General features: G+C 44.5%; 1 protein-coding gene across 3 annotated transcripts in view; it reads left to right on the plus strand.

The window, feature by feature from the left end:
* Positions 1–15,498, plus strand: part of TRAF3IP2 (TRAF3 interacting protein 2) — a 44,191-nt gene that overhangs the window by 14,049 nt on the left and 14,644 nt on the right. For all 3 annotated transcript variants that reach the window (XM_039252220.1, XM_039252222.1, XM_039252223.1), the window contains 2 exons: positions 528–1,358; positions 11,809–11,992. In XM_039252220.1, coding sequence (XP_039108151.1) covers positions 528–1,358; positions 11,809–11,992 — 1,015 coding nt within the window. The remainder of the gene's footprint in view (positions 1–527; positions 1,359–11,808; positions 11,993–15,498) is intronic.

The following is a 15,498-nucleotide window of genomic DNA, read 5'->3' on the forward strand; positions in this document are numbered from 1 at the left end:
TTCGTTTTTTGTTTTTAAATCTTTTTTTGTTTTTGATTAGGCAATAGCCACATGGAGCAACATTTTTAAAGTTTATAAGGTGAACACTCTCCCCACTGCATCCTCAAAGGCCACCAACATACCAATCAATGTCTCAATGTCTTGTATATCCTTCTCACACACACACACACACACACACACACACACACACACACACACACAGAAAGCAGCCCACAGTATGATGATTTCTCTTTCCTCAATATTTAGCTGTTGCTATTCATCTGTCTTCTCATTGTTCTGTCTACCGCTTGATGGTCCAGTCATATTCTTTGAATTGCCTTCCATGTAAAAATTATCTTAATAAGCATTAGAGCCTTTGCCTGGAGAATGAGTGAACAACCTTATGTGACTGGGGCTTCGAAACACGTTGGTGTCACACTGCTGTTAATTGAAACCACATCTTGAACGAGGTCTCTTAAGGTCATAAAGTAGGGGCTCCAAGAAATGATCTGTCTTCTAAGGCTGTGGCATGTTTTCTCTTGTTCCAGAAACTAGGATGAACCGAAGCATTCCTGTGGAGGTTGATGAATCAGAACCATACCCAAGTCAGTTACTGAAACCAATCCCAGACTGTTCCCTGGAAGGGGAGTCAGAACCCCCTGCTCCAGATCTAAGGAACATGGCACCCAACGGCTTGTCTGCACCCCAAGCCCCTCGCTGTTCCTTGGGAGACTTTTCTCAGGCCCACCCACCGCTGAAACTTTCCGACCCCGTGCGGCCTGTGTCCCAGCATGTCACCTGCCTGCGCACCAAAATCCTGGAGGAGAGTGAGGACAGCTTCTGGAGGAGACACCCGGACCCCGGCAAAGATTTTCCCTCGGGCTCCTCTGCCGCCTGCGAGCGCGAGCCTGGGTCTGTGGTCGGGGCCCTCCCCGGGGAGCATCAGTTTTCATTTATGGAAAAACGAAGTCAATGGCTAGAATCTCAGCTTTCGGCAGCTTCTCCTGACACTGGCCATGACTCAGACAAATCAGACCAAAGTTTACCTAGTGCCTCAGCAGACTCCTCGGGCAGCAGCCAAGAGAAGGTGCAACAGCCCTGGCCCCACAGGAACCGAGCAGCTCCAGATCTGCCTACAATAGACACAGGGTACGATTCCCAGCCCCAGGACGTGCTGGGCATCAGGCAGCTGGAAAGGCCTCTGCCCCTCACCTCCGTGTGTTACCCCCAGGACCTCCCCAGACCTCTCAGGTCCAGGGAGTTCCCTCAGTTTGAACCTCAGCGGTATCCAGCCTGTGTACAGATGCTGCCTCCCAACCCTCATGCTCAGTGGAACTGTCAGTACCACTGTCCTGGAGGTCCCTATCACCAGGTGCCATGTAAGTGAACTTCACCTCCTGGGGACCTTCTGGGCTGGGTAACTAAGTAAATGAGGGCCTTGCGTCAATGCCTCACATCACTAGACCAGCGCAGATAGGTCAGAATGCAGGGAGGGCATTCTGCTTCCCAGAATAAGGGCTTTCCGGAAGAATGCTTCATCTTAGCCCAAAGCCTGTCCCACTTGGAACCTGCTTCTCTATAAAACTTGAAGGAGAAAGCGGATCCTTCTGTCTCAGTTAGTTTAACTGAAACCTGCCTACAGGCAGGGAGATGACCCAAATGACTTCTAGAGTATATTTCTGTTGTCTTCATTCTTGAGCATCTGGGTTCTTTCCAGATCCTTCCCCATCTCAGTTTTGGCAAAAAAAAAAAAAAAAAAAAAAAAGAGGCCTCCCGTCAAGAATCCCAGAATGTGATTAAAACTCTGGATTCATGCCATTACATGAAGACCGAGTTGTTCTTATGATGCGGTTGCTTAAACCCCATTAGAGATCTGAGCCACCACCTCTCCTATAACTCTGGCCACTGCCAGGGACCACAGTCCCCAAAACCTGTCTAGCTCCTTTACACCTCCAAGCATCTGCTCTTGGGCTTCTCTATCCAAGATGATGTTCTCCTTCTTGCACAGTTGACCTCTTTTTTTTTTTAACAGCTTTATTGAGATCAAATTTACATATTACAAAGTTCACCCTTTACCCATGTAGGTGTACAATTCAGTGAATTGTAGTATATTCACAGTTATACAACCGTCACAATATACACCGTGTAAGACTTGGCTCAAGAGTCCCTCTGGAAAATTCCCCAGATCAGTCCCTTCTTTGGGCTCTCCGTTTCCTTGTGCTCTGCCTGTCAGAACACCCATCGGTATGGCGTCTACTCATGGGCTTGCCTACCTCTCCCTCCAGCACATCAGCAAAGGTTTATTTTTAATCCATAATTTTCCAGCATTTGGCACGGTGACCAGCATATACTAGGCTCTGAGTAAATTCTTTCTGAATGAGCGGATGAGTGAATAATGTAGATCAGTGCAGTAAGCATCTCTGCAAGTGATACAGTCTTAGGCTGAGATAAAAGGTTCATTACAATTCTTGATGTTAAATCTCTGCTGAGGCTACTGGGAAGTCACAGGGCTGCGAGAGATGATATTTTTCTTCGCAAATAAACGCTGTACAAAAAGCAGGTCAAATGGTCGGACTCTTTGGTCTGATGCCTAGCTTTAAAATAAATTATAGAAATAATAAAAAAACGCGGGGGCACCTGCGTGGCTCAGTTGGTTACGTATCTGACTTTGTCTCAGGTCATGATCTCCTGGTTCGTGAGTTGGAGCCCTGCATCAGGCTCTGCACTGTGTCGAGCCCACTTGAGGTTCTCTCTCTCTCTGTCCCTCCCCCTACTCGTGCTCTCTCTCTCTCTCGCTCGCTTTCTGTCTCTCTCAAAATAAATAAACTTTAAAAAAAAGAAATAATCAAAAATCCTATAACCATTCACAATTTATGTATTCATACATGCACACTTCATATGAAGCCCCCTAAAGTGAATAGAGCAACACAGTAATTGGTCACTTTTTTTTTTTTCCAAAAGGAAGGACAGAAATTTTTTTCCTGATGTACAAAAGCTTGCCTTCTGGAGGGTGAGGTCGACAAGCCCATGAGTCAATGCCGTATTGAGGTTAGGTGTTCTGACGGGCAGAGCATAAGAAAACAGCCTGAAGGAGGCGCTGGTCTGGGGAAGGTTTCCAGATGGACACTTGAGCTAAGTCTTAAAGGAGCTTACAAGACGGTTGGAAGAAATAGGTAGGATTAAATGTGAGGTTAGGAGTGAGCCCAGAGGGGCGCCTGGGTGGCTTAGTCGGTTAAGCGACTTTCGCTTAGGTCATGATCTCGCGGATCGTGGGTTCGAGCCCTGCGTCGGGCTCTGTGCTGACTGCCAGCTCAGAGCCTGGAGCCTGTTTCAGTCTGTGACTCCCTCTCTCTCTGACTCTCCCCTGCTCACGCTCGCGCTCTCTCTCTCTCTCTCTCTCTCTCCTAGAAATAAATTAAAAAAAAAAAAAATTAAGAGTGAGGCCAGAAGCTGTGGGAGCAGCAGAGATCAGGGAGAAAGGGCCCCTGAGGCCTAAAGCTGGGACCTGGAGTTTTGGGGGCCGGGAAGTCACTGGCTGGGGTTGTGGACACCGCTGCCTGCTCTCAGTGCCCAGTGGTAGTAGGATGGGTGTGGTGGCCGAATTCCTCAAGTGTGACTCACTGAGGACTGGACCTTGGCAGGGTCGGGGGTGCATTTATTTCTCAGTGATTTCCGGGATAAAAGGGAATCATCCTGGGAGGCTAATACCATAAACTGCTTTTTAACATTCTACTCTCTGCATTTAAAGATAATTTTTCTGATCAAAAAAAAATCAGAATCAGAATTTTGTTCTCAAATTGAAATATGCCTAAAAGTTCAATTCATACTTGCATCACCTAAATGTAATTCCTTATTGCGGTTTTGACATATGAAATATATATATATATATGGCATATAGATTTCATGTAAAGTTAAAATAATTCCCAGTGACATTCAGCACACTTCTTCCAGCATCATTTAAAAATACTGTGGGGAGCCTGGGTGACTCAGTGGATTAAGTGTCCAACTCTTGATTTTGGCTCAGGTCATGATCCCAGGGTAGTGAGATCAAGCCCCAAATTGGGCCTGGAGCTGGAACTGAGCATGGAGCCTGATTAAGATTCTCTCTCTCTCTCTCTCTCTCCCTCCCTCCCTCCCTCCACTCCTCCCTCTGCACATGCCCTCGTCCTCTCTGGCTGGGGCGGGGGCGGGGGGAGGGATACTGCATAGTGTTTTATCAGATGGATCTACCAAATTGTTTTTAAGTTATTCTCTGTTGTTGGACATTGTTACTAGTTTCCAGTTTCTGATCCAATAAGCAACGCTAGGACAAACATCACGTATGGAAGTTTCTTTTCTGCTTTTCTGATTAATCCCTAAGATTAATGTGTAGAAGTGTGAACACTTAGTGAGGGCTTTGGGATACTAACTCCCAGGCAGTTTCCTGTACCCACTAAAAGGAGAAAGCCTCGGTTATGATAGACAAAGAAAGCATTAACTCATGATTCGAGGGTCCCAGAAAGATCTTCCCACTTGGAAATATTTTTTGTGCTGAAGCCTTGAAATGACACCACCAGCAATCCAGTCTTTGGAGGTGAGCGTAAATTGCCCCCTCTGGGCAGCCTCTTTTAAAATGCAACACCTCTGACTGGGGACTCTTTTGGTCTCTAATACCTGCTGATGAGATTTCTCTCATCAGCTGCCTTGCCCTGGCTCTGTACACTATTTCCTTCCTTCCACTGAAGTGGGGAAGGGGACCACTGGGAGTCCTGGGGGGTAGGGGGAGGGGAGGTGATGAAAGGCAGAGGTGAGGCCCTGGCCAGGAGAAGGGAAGAATTCATAGAAGACATACCGTCAGGAAGCATATGTAACATTACTGCATTTAAGAAAAATATAGATGCAAAAATTTTTAAGAAACCATTTTCCTAATTAGGTGGGCAACAAGAGAAAAACGTCAGACAACATCCAGTGTTAGTGAGGTTATGGGGCAATGAACATCCCCGTCTACTCTTGGCAGTAGTATAAATTAGTACAATCTTCTGGAAGGCAATCGCGCTATTTATCAAAATTGTAAATGCACTTCTGGGGCCCCACAGATGCGCTTACAGGATCAATCCCAGGGAAACACGAAACAAGCATATAAAAACACACGAACAGGGATGCTTAGTAAAGCATTGCTGTATTACAGCGAAAAGGAAAACAACTCAGATGCTACTCAGTAAGGGGACAGATAAGTAATTTGTGATTTATTTATACAACAGACTACTAGACCCCTGTAAAATACACATTCTGACTTTACATAAAAAAGATTCAGTGGAAAAGCAAGATGTAGTGTTTATCCAATATGTGCTATTTTTGAAAGCTATATATGTTTAAAAACCATACATTGAGAAGTCTGGAGCGATTGCCCCAATTGTTACCAGTGATCATGGCTTATGATAGTTGGGGCGGGTAGCGCAGACAGGGAATTAAGAAGAGACAGACTTTCCTTCTAACTTTATATACTTTTCTTAAATTTGCTGTAGCAAGCAGGTATTATTTTTATAATTGAAAAATAAGTAAAATTTAAAAAGAAGAAAGACAAACTCCCAGGAAATGAGAGTATACAGTACCCTGATTTACCACGCCTTTCTTTGCCCTGGCCCCAGCCCCCAAAGCATCTAATCACAGGGAAGAGGGTCAGGATTAGGCTGGCTTTGTCAGGGAAGACTTGTGCTTATGTGTTTCTTCAGAGCACTGTAAGCCCAGAATATTTATGAAGCCCTGGCACCAATGGCTCCCATGAAGGTCGCTCTGAAGATTAAATGAGATAATATACTGAAGACACTAGAAAAGTAAGCCCTCATCAACTAGAAGCTCTTAGTTACCATTGTTATTACTCACAGGGATCCAGCAGCCCAGTCCCAGAAAGCGCCCCTCCCCTTCCACACTCCTCTCACAGGCACAGATTTTAAGTATTCAAAGCAGGTGTACAGATGCTTAGTTTCATGTCAGGACTATAACTGCACTTAATTGCCAACAAAACCACTTCAAAAGAGCTGTTCACCTAAGGGATGCTCGCGCAGTTGGAAACCATGGCTACGTGGTTCTAGGTGGCTTTAGAAGAACACTACTTCCTCACCCGTTAATGAAAATATAAATAAATAATGATCACCATGCAAATGGCATACCTTAGCCTTTGCAAGTTAAAGCAGAAATGGTTACTGGTCACCCTTTTTATGTTAAAAAAAAAAAAAATACCTTAGCCTTTGCAAGTTAAAGCAGAAATGGTTACTGGTCACCCTTTTTATGTTAAAAAAAAAAAAAAGTTCAAAGCAGTAGAATAAGCCCAAAGTTTTCTGCCCTGCCACCCCCCCCCCCCCCCCCAGACCTCCCAGAGAAGCTGGCCTCTTATTGTCTCAGGATCCTTCCACTGAAGGTCACCACAATGGAGATCATGGTTGTGCAATCAAATAAAACCCAGGATGCAAATAACTTGGGGAAAAAGAACGTATCAAATCTAAAGAGCCTTTATTTTACTATAAAAATGTTTGCTTTCTCTACCAAGAATACCAAATAAAATAAAGCTGTGGGCATATGCCTACTATTGCTCACAGGAACCCGAAAAAGTGATTATTTGTACGCTAGAGTGCAGACACAATTAAAGTAAGGAAAAAATAACCCAGATGGAAGACATGATAAAGAAAGGAGCTGCCTTTCAGGGACCGCAGCTGCTTACAGCTGTGGGTGTTCCCATAACAGTTTATGTTGACCATTTTGTTTCCTGGCCAAACTGGTTGCATTATATCATCATGCTTTTTGACAACTGAAAATCAGATTTTATTTCCTCTCTCCTACTCTTGTAATACCATTCTTAATAAGGAAGAAAAATGCTGAATGTTTTGACTGATAAGTGGAAAACCTCATTGAGGATTTGGTTTACAAATTCCAAGTAGTAAAAGCCTAGTGACATGAAGACCATGTGTATCCAGGCCAAGGGGGTCGTCAGATTCACAAATAACCTACAGTTCTGGGCACCCATATATGAGCGTGCAAGGTTTGTATTTTTGTTCTGTGATGAAACACTGCCTCATAATTGAGGAGTTGCCCTGCTCATAAATCATTTGTCTGTCACATCATCCTCCATCTCCTGCAGAATAAATTCTTTTGATGGAATTTTAGGCACCGGGGACAAGTCAGTGGGGGAGATATTTTGGGGCAGTAATTCTGAAGTCTACCAAGTAGGTGGCTGCTGACTTGCACGCCTCCCCTTCTCACATACTAACGAGTGTGGGTTTTTTGTTTCAAAACAGACACCCACAGACACACAGATTTTCTCTCTTTCTCCATCTATTCTGAGCTACTCAAAGAAACTGCATCCTATCTTACTCTGTTCACTGCACGGTTAGCAGTAGAGGTTCAACAAATATTTGTTGAATGAATAAAAAGAAGTCTGTTCCCTGCCTCCTCAGGAAGGGAGCAATCCGTAGTCATGAGGGGGGCCTTTGTGATATCAAGCCTTGGAAAGGCCATCTTTAAAGGTCTTATGGGGATGCCTGGGTGGCTTAGTCAGTTAAGCATCTGACTTCGGCTCAGGTCATGATCTCACAGTTCGTGGGTTCAAGCCCCGCATCGGGCTCTGTGCTGACAGCTAGCTCAGTGCCTGAAGCCTGTTTCAGATTCTATATCTCCCTCTCTCTCTGACCCTCCCCTGCTCATGCTGTCTCTCTCTCTCTCTCTCTCTCTCTCAGAAATAAATAAAACATTAAAAAAGTTTTAAAGGTCTTATGGAAGAGAGGAGGGGAGGAAAAGAGGGAGGTGGATGGGACTTGGAAACAGAACTTGTCTATTCATGTATCAATTTATTCAACAACTATTTGCCCCATCCTATGCTAGGCACTGGGGGTGCAGTGATACAGCAGATGTGGTCCTGTCTTCACGGAGCTCATAGTCCACTAGATAGCCAGATAAGTAGAAATCAGCAAACAAAACAACAAAGCATAAGTGCTGTGAAGGAAATGACTGGGTGTTAGGGATTAATAAGATGGCGAGAGGAGACCTGTTTGAGAGCTGTTTGAGAGGGCAAAGATGAGCTGAAATCAGAAAGATGAGAAAGGGAAGGAAGCGAGGAACCGGGTGTAGTGAAGGCACGAACAGCAAGCCAGCAGGGCCGGAGCAAGGTGAGCTCTGCCAGAATGAGAAGGATATAAGGACCATGGTAGGGGAATTGGATTTTATTCTCAGTTAAACTTCTTTAAGAAAATAGAAAATTGAACTGTAGAATCCTGAGTGAGGAACTTAGTACAGTAGCTGGCATGTAACGAGTGTTCCATTAGTGTCAGCCATGATAATATAGAGAATATACCTAACTAACGAGCAAGGCTGGGTCAGAATAGTGGCACGGAACGATTAAAACGTGAGCAATGAAAAGATTCTCATTTACCTGATAAATGTAGTTTTCATTTAGCCACTTCTCCACACAACCGAATGTCACTTACAAAAGGGAAAGCCTGTTTTTGACTGACCCTCTGGTGTTCAATATTTCTTTGTTTTAACAATGAAAAGATAGCAGAGAGGACTCTCTTGTCAATTTTAAAAAATAGGTAAGGTGGATCATTTTCATCTGGTCACGTAAACCGGTGTAAGTTTTTACCTCAGGTGGCCATTTCAGAAATGAAAGTTACAGCTAATCAAACCTTAGCCCACATGCCGTAGTGATTTTAATGACACGATTTGTTGCTATGAGACAAAAACATGTTGTGCGGGAAATAATCTGTTAGAAGTCATATGACCTTGATTCAAAGGCTTTTGATTAACAGCACTAACATCCGCTCTCTGGAAAAGAAACAAACCCTATGATTAGAGCCTGGTAGTCCTTCTAAAGCAAATAAAACATTATTAGCCACTTATTAATGGATATGGGAACCGAAAATGGCTGCAAATACTAAAAACTTTCAAGGCCACTGGCAAAGTTTTTCCTTTTTTACCTTGTCTTTCTCCTTCCTACTTTCAGAGGGAGACACTGGAAAAATACAATGGACTGCACATAACTAGACAGTCTAGTGGATTCTCTTTTTCTGTGTGTGTGAAGTGAACTGTGGAGTCTTCATTCATCCATGTTTGGAGCATCTCTGGGGGCCAGCGATGTGCTTGGAGACCTGGTGGCCAACAGACTCAGTCTCTGTTTTCACAGAGCTTAGATACTAGTAGGGAAGGCAGACAAAAAGTTGACAAGTAAGAGTCATGCTTACTCAAACACATGATAAACACCATGAAGAAAATCAAATGGGGGCCAGTAGGATAAGGCAGCTGGGGGAGGGGGAGGGCCTCTTTGAACAGGTGGTATCTGAGTGAGCCTGGAATGACAAGAAGTTGGCCTGTAAAGACATAGTGCAAAGATATGCTAGGCAGCGGGGATGACAATCTCATGGTCCCAGAGATGGGGACAAGCTTGGGGTGTTCAAGAAAAAAGATGACCAGGGTAGCTGGGGCGTGGTGAGCTTGTGAGAGCATACTAGGGGCCAAGGTCAAGGGCAGGAATCTAACCATGCAAGGAGGATCTTAGGTGCAAAGGAAGATCTCCAGAGGGTTGCCATCGTAGCTGCTTTTGTAAATGGTCCACTGATGCAAGACTCCTCTAGAAGCAGGGCTGGTCCCTGCCTGGTGGCCTGATGGCAGCGGCACTTTCTCCCCTTGAGAAAGGAGCAGCAGTAGCAACCTGCCCTGTTGCCCTGAAATTACCCCTGGCCATCTGGACCCCTTGGAGTATCTGCCTGCCCCAAGAAGACTGTAAAAGCAAAATCTCTGTGGTTTATCGTGTCCTTTGATCCTGTGTCCTCACTCGTGGAGGTGCTCCCCAAGTCCTGGTCTCCTTTGTCAGCCGGGGCGCTGGGATAGATCCCGGAACCTATGCTTTCATCCCTCCTCCCCTTCCTTAAGCCTCTACATAGCAAGACCAGGGCGAACGTCAGGGTCAGGGCCAGGAGACAACCTGGGTTGGGGAGGTAACAGGAAGGGCATGGCTGGCGTCCTATGTCAAAGCAGACAATAGGTTGAACCCAGGGAACCTGACCATGCTTGAGAGACTGGCTTGGATGCATTTCCAGGGGTACCCGGCCAAGTTTCCTGAGTCAGACAGTGGAGACCTGGAGGCCGTGAACATGCACATTGTTTCTTTTCTGTCTCTGTTGGAGGCTGTGGTTCCCTTGAATGCTCCCCTAAAAACGTCAATGGCTGCTGACCACCAAACGAAAAAGAAAATTCTCAACCACATCCTCACCCCCCACATTCTGGTTCCAACCTATTGGTGATTTGCTCGCTTGCTGGCTTAATTTGCTTTACATTCCTGCATATATCCTACCTCACAGCAAGCAAACTTTTATTATTATTATTATTATCAGAAAAAGAATAAATATCAAAAAATGTTTTGAAAAACAAGGTTCCTTCTTATTCTAACTAGCTGTGCCTGCTAGATCATTCAGCCTCTTGGGCAGAGGCAGCAGTGCTTAGATTACTAGGCAGTACTGGATAGTTTGCTGGGTTATCCACTTAGATCTCTCGAATCCCTCTGTAGGCTAGACCCACCCTTAAGGTGCACACCCACACTTACTGCTTAGATTTCCCACTCTTTAAACATTTTTTTTAATCTTTATTTTTGAGAGAGAGAGAGCACGCACACAAGTAGGGGAGGAACAGAGAGCAAGGGAGACATAGAATCCAAAGGAGGCTCCAGGTACCAAGCTGTCAGCACAGAGCCCGATGCGGAGCTCACACTCACGAACCATGAGATCATGACCTGAGCCGAAGGTGGGTGCTTAACCGACTGAGCCACCCAGGTGCCCCATAGATTCCCACTCTTGAGCCCCTCTGAGCTTGGGCAGTTCCCTCAGAGGCATCCTCTCATCCTTACTGCTTTCTCCACATCCTTCCTCTGGCCTTGAGTTCTCTTCCTTCACCTGGTCAGGCAGGGTGCCCTCCTTTCCTTGGGACCCTTCTGCTCCTGGGCCTGGCTGGGACCAACTGTCTCCTGGGTTACACATGCACAGAAGTCACCACCAGCCCTGGCTGTGTCCCGAGGTCTGCTCTTTTCTATAAATTTTTTTTTTAAGGTTTATTTATTTTTGAGAGAGAGAGCTGGGGGCAGAGGGGGGCAGGACAGAGGATCAAAGCAGAGGCTCTGCAATGGCAGCAGTGAGCCCGTTGTGCAGTTCAAACCCATGAGCTGTGAGATCATGACCTGAGCCAAAGTCAGACACTCAAGCGACTGAGCCACCAGGCCTGCCCTTATCTCACTGCCGAGGTCCCAAGTGCACATAGGCTTTAATAAGAGAAGACTAAAAGTCAGGAGGTGTGGCCACCTGGTTAGCTACCTCCCAGAGGAATGAGCCAAGTTTTCATTCATTTATCTTCCTTAAGAGGGAATGGTATATGAGTGTGTGAGTGTGTGTATGTGTTGTGTCCACTTGGGGGAAGGAAGGGCAAGAGTAGTGATTCGATATCTATCATGGAGGTCATTTCTCCTAGCCTTGTGTTCTAGCAACCTGGGAAATTATGTAGGAATGGTGGTGTGAGAGGATCCTCATGGTTGGATTATCCTAAATATCTTATTAACATGGGGGCCTGTGTGGACCTTCGCGCTTTCCAGTTAGAACACCACACTCATGATTTCACAGTTGTTTTTATTTAGGAAAAAAAGGACTCAATGAAAACTATCAAAGAAATAATAGTACAGAAATATGGCAAACATCACAGAGGTGGTAACTGATATCTGGAACCCTCAGTATCGAGACAAAAATTGGCAATGAGCTTATACTTTCCCACGAAGGAGGTAGAATCATTCTGCCCTGTTCACTCTGCTGTCTTCACCTGCAGGTGGCCACGACCGCCCTCAAGCAGCCTACCGGCAAGTGTTCCCGCCAGCTGTGCGTGCGCAGCCCTTCCCGGGAGCCAGCATGCGAGGCCCGCACCCTGTGCACAAGGTCATCCTGAACTACCCCAGCCCCTGGGACCAAGATGAGAGGCCGGCACAAAGAGCCCACTCCCCAGGGCTCCCAAGGTATCCGTATGACAGGGCTAACTTTCAGATATTAAACAAAAAAATGTTTATGTATTTATTTTGAGAGAGCGAGCGGAAGAGTGCCTGTGGCTGGGTGCCAGTGAGCAGGAGAGGGGCAGACAGAGGGAGAAAGGATCCCAGCCAGGCTCCATGTTGTCAGTACAGACCCTGAAGCGGGACTCGATCTCACGACCCTGGGATCATGACCTGAGCCGAAATCAAGAGTCGGAGCCTCAGCCAACTGAGCCACCCAGGTGCCCCCAGATATTTTTTAATGGGAAAAAGAAAAGGAATGATACCAGTGCATTCAAGGTATGTCAAAACTCTCTGTTGGTTTGTTCCCCAGGTTAGTGACCAAGCCACATAGGATAATAGACTCTGAGTCAGGAGGAGACGTAAGCTGATTGACAAGAATCTGTTTGCCAGACACCTGGTCAACATTCTTTTGAAGGAATGGCCCTTAAAATGCCAAGTGACACCCCCTCCGTCTAACAGTGAAATCAGCTGGCCATTTAGCCAAGAAATAGATTTTTCTTTTTACTATGACTGACTTCCACCAATACGATATGCTTTTTTTTTAGCCCTGGTTTCTGTACCTGTTTAAACCCATGTCTTACTTTGACATTTTAATTTCAGTTAGCTCCGACTAACTGGTTTGGGGTTTTTTTGTTTTTGTTGTTGTTGTTGTTGTTGTTTAATAATATAAGCGTCCACGCATATGGAACACCATTATTAGGTCTTTCCTATACTTCTTCCAGAAACTACTTCTGGTATTTTTTGACTTCAGTGGTCTTCAGTTTTAGTCATTTCTCCCTTTATTGTTCTTCTTTGACTCCTCTTCAAGTTTTCCTCTTCTCTCTCTTTATTCTTTTTCAAGTTTATTTATTGGTTTTGAGAGAGAGGATGAGCCAGGGAGGGGCAGAGAGAAAGGGAGAGAAAGAGAATCCTAAGCAAGCTCTGTGCTATCATATGAGCACAGAGCCTGACACAGGGCTTGATCTCATGAACTGAGAGAGTGTGAGCCTAAATTGAGAGTTGGATACTCAACCAACTGAGCCACCCAGGCGTCCGTGCCTTTCTCTTAATTTACAGGTCTAAAATACAGAGGAAGAACTCATAAAAATGGAGCTTCTCAATTTAAGACACAATTGAAAAGAGTAGGTGAAATGTTTGCTCTTGCTCAAGCACAATTTTTATATACCATTCGAAGTAAAATTATATTCTCTTTAGAGAATGCAATGAGATACAAAAGTCCTTTTAAAGCAGATTTTTCAGAAAGGCAGAAGTTGGTAATTAGTTCAGAAACTTTATTAAAAGGAAAAAAGCCCACTCCATTTACAACAGCAGGTAAGATGCGTGCCTGCTTTCGCCTTTACTCAGAAGCCCATATGTTCTCAGACTTTCCAGACAGAACCCTTATTAGTCAAAAACAAAACTGCATGGAGTTTGAGGTGCCTGGCTGGCTCAGTCCATGGGCCATATGGCTCTTGATCTCAGGGCCGTGAGTTGGAAGCCCAGGTAGGGTATAGAAATTACTTACATAAACAAACAAACAAACTTTAAAAAATTGCATGGAGTTTAAGTAATGAAATTAAGTGAAATGTGATTGTGCAGCCGGATAAGCAATCTTGCAGAAGAAATATCTGAAATACCAAGAAAACAAACCACATTTAAGCACCTTTATGACACATGTCCATGGGCACTGAAGAGGAGACGCAATAGTAATTTGTAAATAAAGATTGATTTTGAAATATTTTTAGATTGGGGCGCCTGGGTGGCTCAGTCGGTTAGGTTTCCGACTTTGGCTCAGGTCACGATCTCACGGTTTGTGAGTTCGATCCCTGCGCCGGGCTCTGTGCTGGCAGCTCAGAGCCTGAAGCTTGCTTTAGATTCTGTGTCTCCCTCTCTCTGCCCCTCCCTTGCTTGTGCTCTGTCTCTGTCTCTCTCTCTCAAAAATAAACATTAAAAAATGTTTTAAAAAAGAAATATTTTTAGATTTACAGAAGAATTGCAAAGTTAGTACAGAGTAATTGCTTTTGTAACATCAGTTTGAGCCTGCTACGGTCTCTTTGGATTTATTTTATCATTTTAGGATAATGAAAATTAAGTTCAGGTAATGAAGCTAATTCTCCTCTTATTGATAAATTTGAAAGGGAACCTTGATACAGAAGCTTTACTCGGTCATTAATATCCATGATATTGTTTTCATATGGAAGTTTTTTAATATTATCAAAGCTTTGGGGCTTAGTTGGTTAAGCGTCTGATTTTGGCTCAGGTCATGGTCTCGGGGTTCATGAGTTCGAGCCCCACATCCGGCTCTGTGTGGGCAGCTCAGAGCCTGAAGCCTGCTTTGGATTCTGTGTCTCCCACTCTCTCTGCTCCTCTCCCGCTTGCATTCTGTCTATCTCTCTCTTTCTCTCAAAAATAAATAAATAAACATTAAAAAAAAATTTTAAATATCATCAAAGCTGGGGCGCCTGGGTGGCTTAGTCGGTTAAGCATCCGACTTTCGCTTAGGTCATGATCTCACGGTTCGTGGGTTCGAGCCCCGCGTCGGGCTCTGTGCTGACTGCCAGCTCAGAGCCTGGAGCCTGTTTCAGTCTGTGACTCCCTCTCTCCCTGGCCCTCCCCTGCTCACGCTGTCTCTCTCTCTCTCTCCTAGAAATAAATAAAACATTAAAAAAATAAAAAAATAAATATCATCAAAGCTTTAACATGTCTTTATCAAATGAGCAACTGTCTTCTATAACAACCAAGCTACTTTTGGTAGAAAGAGATTTCATGCAAAAAGGATGTGGAACTGGATCTTGATTAGATGAAAGCATATTCTATGGAGATTTTTTTCTATATATTAATAAAAATATAAAATAAGAATAAATTCCTCAAACATTCACACTTTAGAAATATGGTGTACTTGCGATTCTGTGTAATTTTTTTAAAAATTCTGTTGCATGAGACTTTCAAAATCTGTAATACTCTTTTGGGTAAAAATAATGAGCATTAACAACAATGTATAAAACTATAATAAAAATTGAGAATATAAAGGGGCACCTGGGTGACTCAGTCAGTTAAGCATCTGACTCTGGATATTGGCTCAGGTCATGACCTCACAGTTTGTGGATCAAGCCCCAGTCGGGCTGTGTGCTGACAGCCAGGAGCCTGCTTGGGATTCTCTCTCTCCCCCTCCTCACACTCTGTCCCTCAAAATAAATAAATAAACTTGAAAAAAATTAGAATATAAAATAAGTTCAAACACACGACAAACAACATACAACCATGTTTCCACTCCTTAGATTTTTTTCAGTGTGAACATATTGCCACACATACTTCAGAGTCTTTTCAAGGAAATAAAACATTACAGATGCAGTTGCAGCCCCCCTATCAGTCAGGATTCAGTTACAGAAAACAGCTATCTTCAGCAGGAAGGATTTAACACAGGGAATCAGGCACTTACGGAATCGCTGGAGGTTGGAGGAGCAAGCTTCAGGCCAGGCTTCCAGGAACAA

The sequence above is a fragment of the Hyaena hyaena genome, unplaced genomic scaffold (assembly GCF_003009895.1).
Source record: "Hyaena hyaena isolate Hyena2069 unplaced genomic scaffold, ASM300989v1 scaffold_412, whole genome shotgun sequence".
NCBI classification, from domain to species: Eukaryota; Metazoa; Chordata; class Mammalia; order Carnivora; family Hyaenidae; genus Hyaena; species Hyaena hyaena.